A 14,471-nucleotide genomic window follows, 5' to 3' on the forward strand; every position below is an offset into this window, starting at 1 on the left:
TAGGATTCTTATCAAAAAGTTAAAGTAGGCTCGGGCGCCCTATGGCCTGACAAGAGCAAGGTAGTGATAGTAAGCCCCTAGTAAACTGAATGGATACATTCGTCTAAGTCATAGCCGACCCGAAACGTGAAAGAAATGTTCGGTAGCACGTTGCACTCATCTAAAATGTGAAGGCGAACGGCTGCTGCACACTTGGTAATGCATTAAGTTACAAGATCGGAGGGGTCAGACTTGCACGACATAATGAGCCGCAGTGTGAAGTAGACGTGGAGCAAGCCGCTATCTGTGAGGTGCGTTGCCGCCTCGCATCGACGCGTTGCTGCTTTCGCAGTTCCGCTTTTCTGGCTCGTCTTCGATGCTTACCTGCAGCTTCGCGCGATCGTATAGCGGAGCCAGACCCGCGCTAAGGACGTTTCTCTTCGACTTTACGTTGCATCCACTCAGCAGGAGATAGCAGCACTCGCGGTCGAACGCCTTCCTCTCGCCGCTTCGCATACCGCACCTCTTTTCTCGCTTGGCGAGCGCCCTCTTGTTCAAGTCTTGTTCGTGCTAGTAACCAAGTCACAGCAAGAGCATCCTCGGCCGTAGCGTACTCCCGTGTGGGGGGCGGGGGGGGGGAGGGGGGTTATGCACTGCTTTATTGAGGATTCGGATGCTTCTTTTGAGGTTGTCGTTTATTGAAACGTATGCTGTTCTGTGAGGTACATGGGTGATTTCAATGAATGTATAAGCCACTGCATTTTTATTTGCTTGCGGGGCTATGAGCCATGCTGCTGCTGATAATTGTTGTACCACTCGACTAGACGCCATCCTAAGTGGGTATGAGCCATTGCAACGAGCCACTTAAGGCTTCATTCACACGAGCAAAAAACAGTTTCAAGCGCGTACAGGAGGCATTCGCAAGCAATAAGCGGTAGCTTATTGCTTGAGAATGTCTCCTGAAGAAAGGCCCTTGAAGAAAGAAAATTGTGCCAAGCCAACGCCTTTGTTGGAATCTTTGTGAAGCGATGCTTTCGTCAAGCGGTTAATTAAATTCTATACAACTGATCCTCTTCTGCACAGGGCTTACGCGCCTGCTAGCAGGACGCGGAGATCCTCACCATGTGACCCATGCGACAGCATAGTGCACTAATTACCTCCAGGATCGGCGCACCGCACTCGGAAGGGCCGACCACGAAGATAGTGCAATAGTAAATTGCGCTATCTCTGTGACTGGCTATCTTAATCGGGCAGAAACCAACCAAGCAGACGCGTTAAAACCCGGGAAAAAAAGCACAGAAAGCTTTGCTTCGTTGAAGGAATTATGCGCTTGATGGCGTATAATTTGGTGCAGTTAGGATATTACGTACTATTCGTGGTTTCACCATGAAATTTCGTGCAGAAAAAAGCCGGCTACCAGCACCTATCCAGGGGTAATGCAGGTGGGGCTACATACAAGACATTTCGTTATATACGAGTGCTGTCCTGCCTGTGAGCTATTCAGGACGGTGGCAGCCAGCAGCAGCCACGGCCAGGAAAATCGGGGAGAGTTCGAAAAGAAAGATTCGCTTTGCTGGACGGTGTTATGACAATATGGCGACATGTTTGTTGCGGCACAGCACACGAGGTGGTGGTGGTAAAAACGTTTATTTCCTCTGAAAAGAGGGAGTTACATGGAGGGTGCTCTGGAGTCAGGCTTAGTGCCCTTCCCCTCACAAACACTAGGTGGAGTCCCTAGTACGGGACCCCAGTGGCTTCCGCTGCCGCCATAGCTCGTTCGACCATCGCCTTTTGGGCTTTCAGGTCGCAACAGGCGAGTAGGGTCGCCTCCCAGTCCTCCCGGGTGGGGTTTGGGTGTGGAGTAAAAGCAGGGTTGGAGGGGCACGCCCACACCATGTGGTAGAGGTCCGAGGACCTCTCCCCACAGTGCGGGCACTCCCCGGAAAAGGCAGGGTCAAAGTGCGTTAGCGAGGCCGGGCACATCATGGTGTTCGTGACAAGGCGGAGCTGCGCAGCAGAAACTCCGCTGCCGATCCGATTGAACGCGACGCGAGGTTGCGTCTACTTGTCTTCGTCATTTCTGTACTTGGCACTGTGTGTCTCTCGCGCCTCCGGAGACTGCCGAATACCCCGTGCGCGAGCCACGCTTGCGCCGCCTATAGCGCGACAGCACAACGGCGGCGGCGCCAACGCGTCTCGAGCGCCCGTATAATTTCTATCGCAATAAAAATGGTAGGTGCATGAGTGAGATAACCGGTGCTTCACGAGAATGACAGAATAGTAGCCAAGGAAAAGAAAACACAGTCGAGGGCACCAGATGATTAGGTGATGTAAAGAGACGAGTAAATTTGCAGACGTAGGCTAGAGTCTGTCGTTGCGATACAGAGATATTTTGAGATTTCCTGGAGAGGCTTTCGTCCTGCACTGGACATAACATAGTGCGATGATGTGGTGCACAAAGTGCATGCTATTCTCGTTGCCAGTGCGTAAAAATAAGCCAGAGCCTCATTCCTACAGTGGGCAGCTGAGAACACGAACGCTTCCTCATTAAACGAATGGCGGTTGAACAGAGATATGTCTCTGGAGCCCTGTTCAACGACTGTTATTCACTTCAAGCAGCCGTCTTCCTGTGCACTTGTTTTCCTTGGCTTCCTAATAAGCCGCACGATGTCAACGGCCAGTTTGGCTTGTTTGGTCAAAATTGCTGTCAAAATTACAACAATCCCTTTTAAACGACACTCGGGCGTTCCTTGCTGCATTCGCTTGTGTGCACGATAATTGCTAATAACTCCTTATGACCGCCGAAAACGACCTCACTACCTGTCGTCTGAGTTTCTTGAATTCGCTTAATATGTCGGCAGCCGGTGAGTGTGCATACGCAGTGTACGAAAGGCGGCCAAGGCGAATGCGGCGACGGAGAGCAGACAACGAGAGAGGAACGTTAACGATGTGGGCTACGGAGAGAAGGCGATCGCGAAGGCGTGGTGCTCGCAAAAAGTCGCAGTTTCGCTCGAAAGGCGAAGCACCGATTGCGAGAGCAAATTGGTAGATAGCTATACGAAGTAAGAATAGTGTAGTTTTATCAGCCGTACAAACTTGCAAAGATTCACTTACTAACTAAATTAACAAGCACGGTGTCACGTGCGCCCAGATAAACATGAACACATCTCACTCGATGACCGCGGAAACTCGCTGTCAAAACGATGGAGTGATGAATCGTGGCAGCAGTAGCGAGCCAAACTGACCTGCGTGCATCTCTCGCTTTAACGCGAACGAAGCGTAGAAAGCGCAGCGCATGCGAAGCTACCGGCACTACGCGCAGTCTGCAAGCATCGCAGATCACTTTGAAGATGGGGCGACACTTCAGGCGGGCGCGCACTTCGGCAACGTCGCAGATGGCTTTCAAGATACGTGGCCCGCACGGCCGCGCCCGGCGGTGAGGAACCTCCCCCTCCACTCCCTCGGCTCACCCCCATGCCTCACGCGCAGCAGAAGAGGGCGCGCTAAGGCCCCACCCCGCCTTTCTCGCTCGCGCACGCGAGATTGAGCCGCGTTCGTCGGCTGACCCTCGTATGCTTTCACTCGCACAAACGGCATACGACGCGCGGCGGCGATTTTATCGCCCTTGGACTTTACACAGACCCACACGGCGACGGCGACGGCAGAAATACGCTTGGAGTGTCCCTGTAATTTCTATCACAATAATAAAGCGAACGCACCTGGCCTTCTTATTCATTGTGTACAACGCGAACTCTCAGCTTCTATTTACACTATACAATAACCGTATAAGGGAGAATGCTACTAGGCAAAATATATATCTTTTTATTTGTACTAGCGATTTCAAAATACTGTCATTCATGGAGTTATTTATGTAGATTTCCAATACGTCATTAGTTTTTGTGTAGCTGCTGTAGTTTTTGTTAGTTACGTCCTACACAAGTGCAAAATATATAATCTCTGGAGGCGATTCCTTGTCTATTAAATTTTCGCGAAAGGCATCCTGCTGTAGCTTATTTCGCTCTTTTTAGACTGCAAAGTGCCGATATCTATCCAAAGTGCATGTACTCGTATAATTTGTTGAACTATGCACATACAAACACAGATTAGAACACTTCAACTAATTTTTTTGCTATCCCACGAGAATAACCTTGTGCACTTATAATTGCCCTGCACTAACAAAATCTGGCATACATACTCTTCAAGATATGTAGAATGCTGATATCTACTTGAAATTGCAATATCTTGCGGCAGTAGTTGCGAAAGTGCAAGGTTATATTTCATGGGATAGAGGAAAAAAATTAGTTGTAATGTCCTATTTTTTCTTTCGCCTAATTTCAGTGACTGTGCATGGTGTTTGGCTAAATATAGGCACTTTGTGGTCTACAACGAGCTAAATAAGCTACAGCACGATGCTTTTCGTGAAAATTTTATACACACGGAAGTGCCTCCAAAGAGAGAGAGAGAGAGAGAGAGAGAGAGAGATAGATAGATAGATAGATAGATAGATAGATAGATAGATAGATAGATAGATAGATAGATAGATAGATAGATAGATAGATAGATAGCAGCTACACAAAAACTAATTACATTTTTGAAATCTGCATGCAAACTCTATCAATGACAGAATTTTCAAATCTCTAGTACAAGTAATAAAAAAACTTTTTTTTAGCAGCATCTCCCCTTGTTTTCTTATGATGACGTTCTGGAATGATTAAGAAATACCACTCCTCTTGCATGCTTGGGCCTAGTTAAGCTTCTTTTGTTTTCAATAACACTAATTAAGAACATTTGAACACCAGCCGAACAAAGCCAGCAACGCTTGCATGCGAAAACAATAATTATCCTTAATTGCGGCAACCGTCAGCGCTAAACACGCGCTTCGAGCAGGCAAATCACGAGTGATCGAACGACACATGTAGCTCAGCATTAGTCGGGTGCTTCTAGTGTCCGCTGTCCAGTGTACTAAAGACAGCGCATTCACTATAGGGGAATATGTCTTGCACGAACAGTAAAAAGCGGTAACATCAAAGAACAGACTTGACATATTTACAGCTTGGCATCACACGGCGTAGCTACATTCAGTTAACGATGCGCATTTACTGCGGCGTAATCACGGCCGACATGTCTTCAGCATGGTTAGCGCAAAAGCTAGGTTCGATACTTAGGCAATATTAACAGCATGATTACAACGCAGCACGAAGTAACTCGACGCACCGACGCTGTGCGAAGTCGCGCCGAAAGTAGTACTCGACAATACGTTAGACACGGTAGCCGCTTAAGTCTTCTTTGAGCCCTGCCGAAGCGGGATGGACAGCTGTTGCATTACTGATATTTACCTGCCTGACAGTAAGTTGTGAAAAAGCTTGTTTTTGCTTATAACGTGTCGAAGTCTTTCGTTTTTTTTTTCTTTACCAGAAGCTTCAAAACTTCTTTCACAGGCTCATGGCCCGAGCACAAAGTTTGCCTTCGTAGGAGTAGTTCTCGTCGTGCTAGTTGGTGATGCATGGCTTTTAGAAGAGGGGCGCAGCTTTGCAGAAAGAGAAGCGCCACCTTTCCATGCGTCTTTGGCAATAATAGGGAGTCTATAGTGCGCGCGTTCTCGAAGCAGGCGTGAGGCTGCGCCGGCGCGCGCTCAGGACGATATTGTAGACGAGGCAACCTCAAGCTTGCCCGCGCGGCACCAGCGCCGGCCGAATGCTCTCCGAGCGGACCGAGGGAAGTTTCGAAGGTCGTCGCTGCGCTAGCGCGCGCCCGTGTTCTGTACGGCGGCAGCGCTCGCGCCCGCTGTTTTAACGCGATAGCGTTAAGGAGCTCGTGTCGCAGAAAAGCCGATGTCGTCGGCGTCGGTGTCCGCGGCGTTGGCCGTGAGCGATAAATCACGGCAGGCACTTCATAAATAAAAAGCAACTTCCAAGATGGGCTGGGTGGGAATCGAACCAGGGTCTCCGGAGTGTGAGACGGAGACGTCACCACTGAGCCACGAGTTCGATGCTTCAAAGCGGTACAAAAGCGCCTCTAGTGAACGCGGTGTAGCCTTAGAAACGAGCTGTTTCTAAGGCTCAGGCGTGCGTCGCTTGCTCAGGTGCACGTTTCGTTGCCGCGCCGAACGCTCCGTTGCTCGACGCTCACCGCGTCCGATGCGGGGCGCGTAGTCGCTGCGCCGTAGCCCATTGTCTTACACGCCTTGGCGGGTCGACGGGAACGCTGTCGCGTTCCACTCTTGAAGGCAAAGCTTAAGCGTCCTCCAATTTTTTGCGACAGCGAGTGCGACCTCGTCAGCCAGGAAAGGTGGCACGCAATGCTGCGGCGTTGTTGATTGCCACGGCAGCCTCGAAAACACTCAAGGTCGAACGCCGCCCGTGAAGTTCCACAGATTTCCGGGGGAAGTGGTACGGGAAGAACAGAACACAAGCATGGATGACTGCAGTGCGCCGAGCCAAGTAAGTCTCGCAATTTCGCATTCGCCTGCGATATCACGGCCGCTCGATGAAAATGGAATAGTGATATGCTTGTTTTTAGCGCACGGCCGTTTGTTTAGTCGTGTCGCGTAGTTGAATTGTGGCGACATCCGCCGTTTGTTAGCGGTAAATGCATGCGTGTTGCGCCGCTAAGCTCGACGACGCGAGCTCGATTCCCGGCCACGGCGGCCGCATTTCGATAGGGGCGAAATGCAAGAACACCCGTGGTACCGTGTACTTTGATTTTTGTGCAAGTTAAAGAACCCTTGGAGGGTAAAATTATTCACGAGACTCCCCGTTACAGCGTGCCTCATAATGATTTCGTGGTTTTGGCAAGGTTTTGGCACTTAAAACCCCCGAATTTATTTGATTGCACTGTGCTTTTTCTCGCGATCGGCATGGACGAGCTCAAAAGAATTACTTCCCTTTTCCAAACGCTGCAACTTGAATTACTAGTTGTGCAGGTAACGAAAGGGGCCGCGCGCTACTATTGTGTGGCATCAGTCCGTATTTAAGCAAGCCGCGGTCATCGCGTGCGTCGGTAAGCGGCCGAACGGAAAGCAGCCGCTCTAGACGTGCGAGTTATGTTTGTTGTTTGGCCATGCTTTTTAAGTTCACAATATCCGAGCATGCTTTAAGGTTATAACCACTTTTCACATTCCTGTTTCACTCTTCCTGCCAAAAATCTTCGTTTCCTGTAGTAGCCGACCATCGGCGCAAGCTATACTTTAGCTGCTCGCCCGACGAGGAACTTCATTTGCTTTGGTGAGGCATGTATCGCTAATGCTTTCGCTCGTGCTGCTGGTCCCAAGTTAATTCCTGGTTAACATGGTCTCGGTTGATTTCGCGGAGCAGTCTGTACGAGCCATTTCTCATGAGCAGTGAAAAGATACCTTGCTGACTAATGCAATTAGTTACAATGACTCCAACTCTGCATTGAATAAGGCGTGATACACATTAAATATATATTGCAGCATGATATTAGGCAATATGCGCCTATGTAGTACCAGAGTCCTTTCTTAAGAGGAAGCTTTAGCTCGGGCACAACTCTGACGCGGCCTATTCAAATACATGTAAAACGCAAAAAAAAAAAAACGTTTTTCTGGGATAACTCCTGGACCAATTTTAATGAAATTTGTTGTATTTGAGTGAGAATGTTAAATTCTAGGGACTGTTGCCAGCGGAATTTCGATTTAGGGCTTGATTTTTGTTAAAAAGATTTTCAAATATTGAACCGTTTGAAAAACATAGAAGCAAGAATTTTAAAAATTCATAGCTCTGCTTCAAAAACAGATATCACGCTTCTTTAAACGGCATCCATTAGATAATTCAAAGCGGACAAATTCGATGTATTATTTTACATCTTACGTGAATTTGTTACGTTGGTTACAAGGGCTTTGCAAAAACTGTAGTTCCACATTACTAATTTTTTTATATTCTTGTGTAACATATCAATTTTGTCCGCTTTAGATTTATTAATAGGTGTAATTCAGAGAATTGTATTATCATTTCTCGTTGTTGAGTTAACTTCATAGTTTCGTTTTTTGAAAATTTTCTATTTTTGCCAACTTTTAATAAAAAATTGAGGACTTAAATAAAAAATTCGAAACCAACAGTCACTAGATTTTAAGTTTTTCTTTTAAATGCAACAAACCTTGTCAAATTTGGTGCACTGGTTGCCGAGAAAAACGAATTCTCCTTTTAAATGTATTTAGATAGGAGCTTCCTCTTAAATTTTCAATTTTGAGCAGATGTGTGTTTTGGCTGTTGTGCTCTAGGATTTTGTGGAATCTGGTAAGGAAACTACTTTAGTGTTCTGGTGAAGCAGCGCACTGACCAGGACAAGGCGCACACACAAGAATACATGACACTCGCTGTGCTTGTAACACTCCCTTTGTACTGGTCAGTGCGCCGCTTCATCAACACGGCATGATTATTAATCACCAACTCGCCCAACTTTATATGTTATATATAATGTTATATATAAATTTATAACATATATATATATATATATATATATATATATATATGTTATAAATTTATATATAACATTATATATAACATATAAAGTTGGGCGAGTTGGTGATTAATAATCATGCCGTGTTGATGAAGCGGCGCACTGACCAGTACAAAGGGAGTGTTACAAGCACAGCGAGTGTCATGTATTCTTGTGTGTGCGCCTTGTCCTGGTCAGTGCGCTGCTTCACCAGAACACTAAAGTAGTTTCCTTACCAGATTCCACAAAATCCTAGAGCACAACAGCCAAAACACACATCTGCTCAAAATTGAAAAATTAAGAGGAAGCTCCTATCTAATATATATATATATATATATATATATATATATATGAATTATTAGTCGTGTCGCGTAGTTGAATTGTGGCGACATCCGCCGTTTGTTAGCGGTAAATGCATGCGTGTTGCGCCGCTAAGCTCGACGACGCGAGCTTAGCGTCGTCGAGCTTATATATATATATATATATATATATATATATATATATATATATATATATATATATATATATATATATATATATATATATATATATATATATATATATATATATATGTGTGTGTGTGTGTGTGTGTGTGTGTGTGTGTGTGTGTGTATATATATATATATATATATATATATATATATATATATATATATATGTATATATAACAATATATATTTATTTAATACAGTCGAGCGATTTAAATATACTGGAGTTCGTAGCATGCAAGATATCTTTTAGAAATAGAAGCGCACGGTAGTGATCATTTTCTGATCCTGGTAAAACATCACCACATACGGAGTGAGGGTACCCGGCGCTACTCAATATATACTAATTGGCAAAGTTTTCGTCACCATTTAAGTAACTCGTTGGGTGAAAATCTGAGCTTTCAAAGTTTTGCAAATATATTGTGTGAGTCTTACGAGATCTGCACAAAACAAGTCACTGTTCCAAATGAATACGCTGCAGTCGACGGGGAATATGAATGTCTAAGAGCAATTAGAAGACGCGCAGAACGGGCTTATCGCCGCAGTGGAAAGCTGGATGACTACAAGATGGCACAGAAAGTTCGGTCAACTTCGCGCAGACGCTTACAAAAATTAGGTACGAGAAGGTGGCGAGAATACTGCGCGTCGTTCTCTCCGTTTACTCCAGTTCCCAGAATATGGTCATTTGTCCGATCTTTTAGTGGTCCAGTTACCCAGAGCCATCCCTTCCGAGCCCTTGCCGTAGCTCGAAGCACTCCGGAAACATCTGTTGCTGACGAATTCTGTCAACTTATATGCAGACCAGGAATTCCGTTTACTTGCCTACAATTTAAAAGTTCGACAACACTAGCAGAACAGAAAGTTCGTGCGTGCTTTATGTCACAACATCCTCAACTTGACTGTGAGTTCAGTCTAAATGAATTGAAATGTGCTCTTTCGTCATGCCGTACAAAGACAACCGCAGGCCCAGATGGTGTCACGTATATGATGTTAAAGAACTTAGGTCCAATAGGAAGAATGGCTCTTTTGGAGATATTTAATGATATCTGGATAAGAGATACTCTTCCGGATTCATGGAAATTAGCCCGGGTAATTGCAGTTCTAAAACCAGGAAAGACTCCCCTTTTTCTTGACTCCTACCGACCCGTCAGTCTCACAAGCTGTTTTTCCAAATTAATGTAGATGATAGACCGTCGACTGCAGTGGTGGTGTGAATACACAAATGTGTTTTCCAATTACATGACCGGTTTTCGACAAAATCGGTGTACAATGGATTCAGTATTAGACATTGCCACATGCGTCGAACATGAACGTAGTTGCGGAAATGTGACAGTAGCAGTATTTTTAGACATTCAAAGAGCATTCGACACTATAAGTCACATACACATCCTTGCTGGTATGTTAGAGCTTGGCCTTCACGGTCGAGCACTGCGATGGGTATCAAATTTCTTAAAAGACAGAAAAATATTTATGGAAACAATCGAAGGAGAGAGTAATTATCACAGCATCACGCAGGGCGTTCCGCAGTGCAGTGTTCTCAGACCGTTTTTATTCAACTGTGTCATGGCAGCCTTGCCACTAAAACTCCCGTCTGGTCTACAGTATTCGCTGTACGCAGATGACATCTGCATATGGGCCTCTGGATCTCATATATAAGACATTCAAACAACGCTACAAGAGGGTCTTGATAATATCGACACCTTTTTAAAAGAAAGAGGCATGAGTCTTTCATACGCAAAGACAGCCGTACTTCCTTTTACTAAACGACAGCTGAATAATTTCCAACTTACGCTTGAGTGAGTGTAGTAATAAACTTACTTCGGCGACTCGCTGGCACAACGTGGGGGGATCAGTCTCTTCACTATTACAGGTTCATAACGCACTCATAAAACAAAAAATTGCTTACTCGGCACCTATTCTCCATGGTTTATCGCAAACTTCTGAGGAACGTCTTCAACATTTACTGGCAAGAGGGCTGCGAGTGTGTCTTGGGGTTCCGCACACTACCTCGAGTTCTTTAGTAACTGCTGAAGCTCGTCACCCACCATTTCCAGTCAAACGAACGGTTGAAACATGCCGACATATCTATCGCATCTTAACCCAACACGAGAAGCATCCATTAAACCTTGCGCTTACCGAAAGAAACAGAAGCAAAATTCACGATGTTGTTCGAGAACATAAAGCATTATTACCAAGATTTGAATTATTCAAAGTTGATGTTTGTTACCCTCCCTGGATGTTCTCAAACATGTCCTCAAATAGAATTATCGGTTGAAAGGATTATATCTAAGAGAGACATGTTCATAGTAGCCGCACAACAACTGGCACTCTTCCAAATTTACTCCTTATATCCCCAGTACACCCACGTTTATACAGATGGTTCGTGTCATAAAAATTCCTCGACTTCTGCATTCGTCATTCCACATTTAGCGCTAGAGCAAACATTTAAATTATCCCGGGAGACATCTTCCACCGTGGCAGAACTGTTTGCGATCCCGTGTGATTTGCGTTTCATAACATCAGAAAAACATTCGCAAAAATGGGCTATATTTAGCGATACGCAAGCCGCTCTCACATTACTACAGAGCAATAAGAAAAATTCTTTGAACACTTCGGTATTGTATGAGACACACAAAGAACTTACAAAAGCAAGCGCAATGAACCACGTAACTGCATTCCAGTGGATGCCTGGGCACTGCAATATTCCTGGTAATACTGCAGCGGACTCAGCTGCGAATCGAGCGCACAATAACGCGGAGACAACCAATATTCCTCTATTGCGTAGTGAAGTCCGTCTGCTCCTGAGACAGATTTCTTGTCGCCTCAGCAAAACTACCTGGTTTGATCAGCAAACTAAAAACTCGGAGTTATACTTTATAGACCTATGTATAAACTTATCAATGCCGGAAAATCTAACAGACAACAGAAAATTTGAGACATTGGTACACCGCCTGCGTCTTGGTACTGCGTTTACAAAACACTTCTTGTACAGGATAAAACGTGTCTAGTCCGCAGTGTTCTTGTGGACATCCAGACGAAGATGTGAATCATCTTCTTTTTGAGTGCACGAAGTACGATCCACAAAGAAGGGTACTGCAAGCAAATTTGCTGATGTTAGACAGAAGACCATTCACTCTAAAAAAGATACTTGGCCCATGACCAACTGCGGGCCTTCAAAAAAGAGCACTTCTTGCTCTGAAAAAGTTTTTAGAGGACACCAGCATTTTGGGAAAATATTAGGTATCAGATGATCCGAATGCGCTAAATGAGTAACACAAGCGTTTTCCGTGGTTCATAATTGGTTTATGTGGTGATCGCAATTTTTACGCTATATGTATAATTCTGTTGTGTACTTGCAGTGCATTACATGTGTTGTGTGTTTTGCCTTTACAAAATATCTGACTTTATATATGCGTACGTGGACTGAACTAATGAACAGAACTTTGCGACTGATGTACTGTTGGACTGTATAATTTTTATTCATCCAGTGTTCTACTGAGTGCCATATTTCGTGTCGCTATTCTCCCTTTTTACGGAAATTTGTTTTCTTTGCCAAGTGACAAGGAGTAGCCGGTGCCACCATAATGGCGCCAACCTCTCCTAATATTCACTTCAATAAAAAAAAAACGTGTACAGTTTGCCGAAAACATCTTAATTTGTGATTTGCCTGAATCTAATTGGCCCAGAGGGTATAAGGAGCTATAAGCTAGGCCACGTTGCTGAAGATGGGAAGAGGGTCTTTCTCGTTAGTATAGTGCCAAGCTTATTAGTGCATAATGCATGTGTTCTTTCTGTGCTCGCAGTGCTGACGACACTCCCTCGGAGCCATCAAAAAGCACGCGAATTTGCAGCACCCATTTCGTTGGCAATTGCAAGAGTGACCTAAGTCAGCATTCATCATCTATCCCTACCGTCTTCCCACCTGTGTACAGAAAGAAAGCACCAGATCGAGAGAGGGCGAAAAGGTATGACTGGCAGTGTGCAAATACCATAACTTGTAGCGGTAACACTCTTGTAGAATAATATATGCAAACAATCACAGGAACGTTACCTTTGCAAACGTATTATTGGGAGTAATTTAATTCCCACAACAAATAGGCACACATACTGTCTCATTTCTATGCGATGCAGATGGGAGCGGCGTCTAACAGACCAATGGCAATCACAGCAGTCTTCTCAACAGTCAGCACCACCGGGACATGCGCTTTCGTACTGTGGCGACACAGCTCTTGAGCAGCAGCAAGAGACATGTGAAACAGACTCCAGAACATGCCTCTCTGAGATGACAGAACCGTCAACAAGCAGCCCAATCGATCTGCAGTCATCGAGTACAGTGGCGAAGCCAGAAATTTCGTGTGGGGGGAAGGGGGGAAGGGCTCACAATGCAGCTCGGCCACCTCCTAGGAGGAAACATTAGGTTGGATGCTCCTATCTAAACACATGCAGAAGGAAAATTCGTTTTTCTCGGCAATCACTGCACCAAATTTGATGAGGTTTGTTGCATTTAAAAGCAGAACTTAAATTCTGGTGATTGTTTGTTTCGAATTTTCTATTTAGGTCGTCAATATTTTATTAAAAAGTGGCAAACATCGAAAATTTTCAGAAAACGAAACAATGAAGTTTACAACTCTGCAAATCAGCACTGAAAATTGACATCACAATTCTGTAAATTGCACATAATAGTACATCTACAGCGGACAATACTCATGTTACACATGAGTCTCAAAAAATTAAGTATTATGGAAATAAGGCTTTTGCAGAACCCTTGTACATAACATAACCAATTCAAATAGACATATCGAATTTGTCGGCTTTGAATGGTGGAATGGATGCCGTTTACAGAACCAGGATATCTGTTCTTGATGAAGAGCTATTAATTTGTAATCTTCGTGCTTCTATTTCTTTCGGAGTTTCGAATTTTTCAAAATATTTTAAACAAACTTCGGGTCCTAAATCGAAATTCCGCTTCCAACAGACACTAGAACTTAACTTCCTCTCTTAAATTAAACAAATTTCATTTGAACGATTCAGGAGTTATCTCAGAAAAGCGTTTCTGCGTTTTACATATATCTGAATAGGCCGCGTCGGAGTTGGGCCCTAGCTAAAGCTTCCTCTTAAACAATTTGCCTAGGGATTAAATACATGAATAATAACTGTATTGTCATTCCAAAGATGCTGCAAACAAATTCTTGAACGCTACGCACTGTCAATCAAGCAAAATATGTATTTTTTCATAGAATATTATACTCGTATGTGCCAAAAATTATGCCCAACATAACTGATGTCAATGCTTCCATGTTTTTGTCTATTTACTAAGTAAAGAATATATCACACGAGCTTTAGAACTACATCAGTTCGAAACCAGCAAAGCAGTGCATGCCGCTGATATGAAAAATGTAAAGACCATGAAATGAAGAAGTTGAGGACAAATATGTTAATGAAACTTTGTCATTCAAGATCCTTGTTTACATTCCTGTACATATGCAACGGCCAGTGAAAAATCCCAATGATGCTGTCATTTGTTCCAATGTATTACGCAGGAGCAGCTGT

General features: G+C 44.4%; 1 protein-coding gene across 1 annotated transcript; it reads left to right on the top strand.

Annotated features, from left to right (window-relative positions):
* Positions 1-6,192: 6,192 nt before the first annotated feature.
* On the top strand, positions 6,193-13,338 carry LOC142570451 (uncharacterized). The gene is made up of 3 exons (XM_075678834.1): positions 6,193-6,419; positions 12,725-12,886; positions 13,053-13,338. Exons 1-3 carry the CDS (start codon positions 6,397-6,399, stop codon positions 13,336-13,338), a joined length of 471 nt encoding a protein of 156 aa, XP_075534949.1. The 5' UTR covers positions 6,193-6,396.
* The last annotated feature ends 1,133 nt before the right edge of the window (positions 13,339-14,471 follow it).

Source organism: Dermacentor variabilis, chromosome 2 (genome assembly GCF_050947875.1).
Source record: "Dermacentor variabilis isolate Ectoservices chromosome 2, ASM5094787v1, whole genome shotgun sequence".
Lineage (NCBI taxonomy): Eukaryota > Metazoa > Arthropoda > Arachnida > Ixodida > Ixodidae > Dermacentor > Dermacentor variabilis.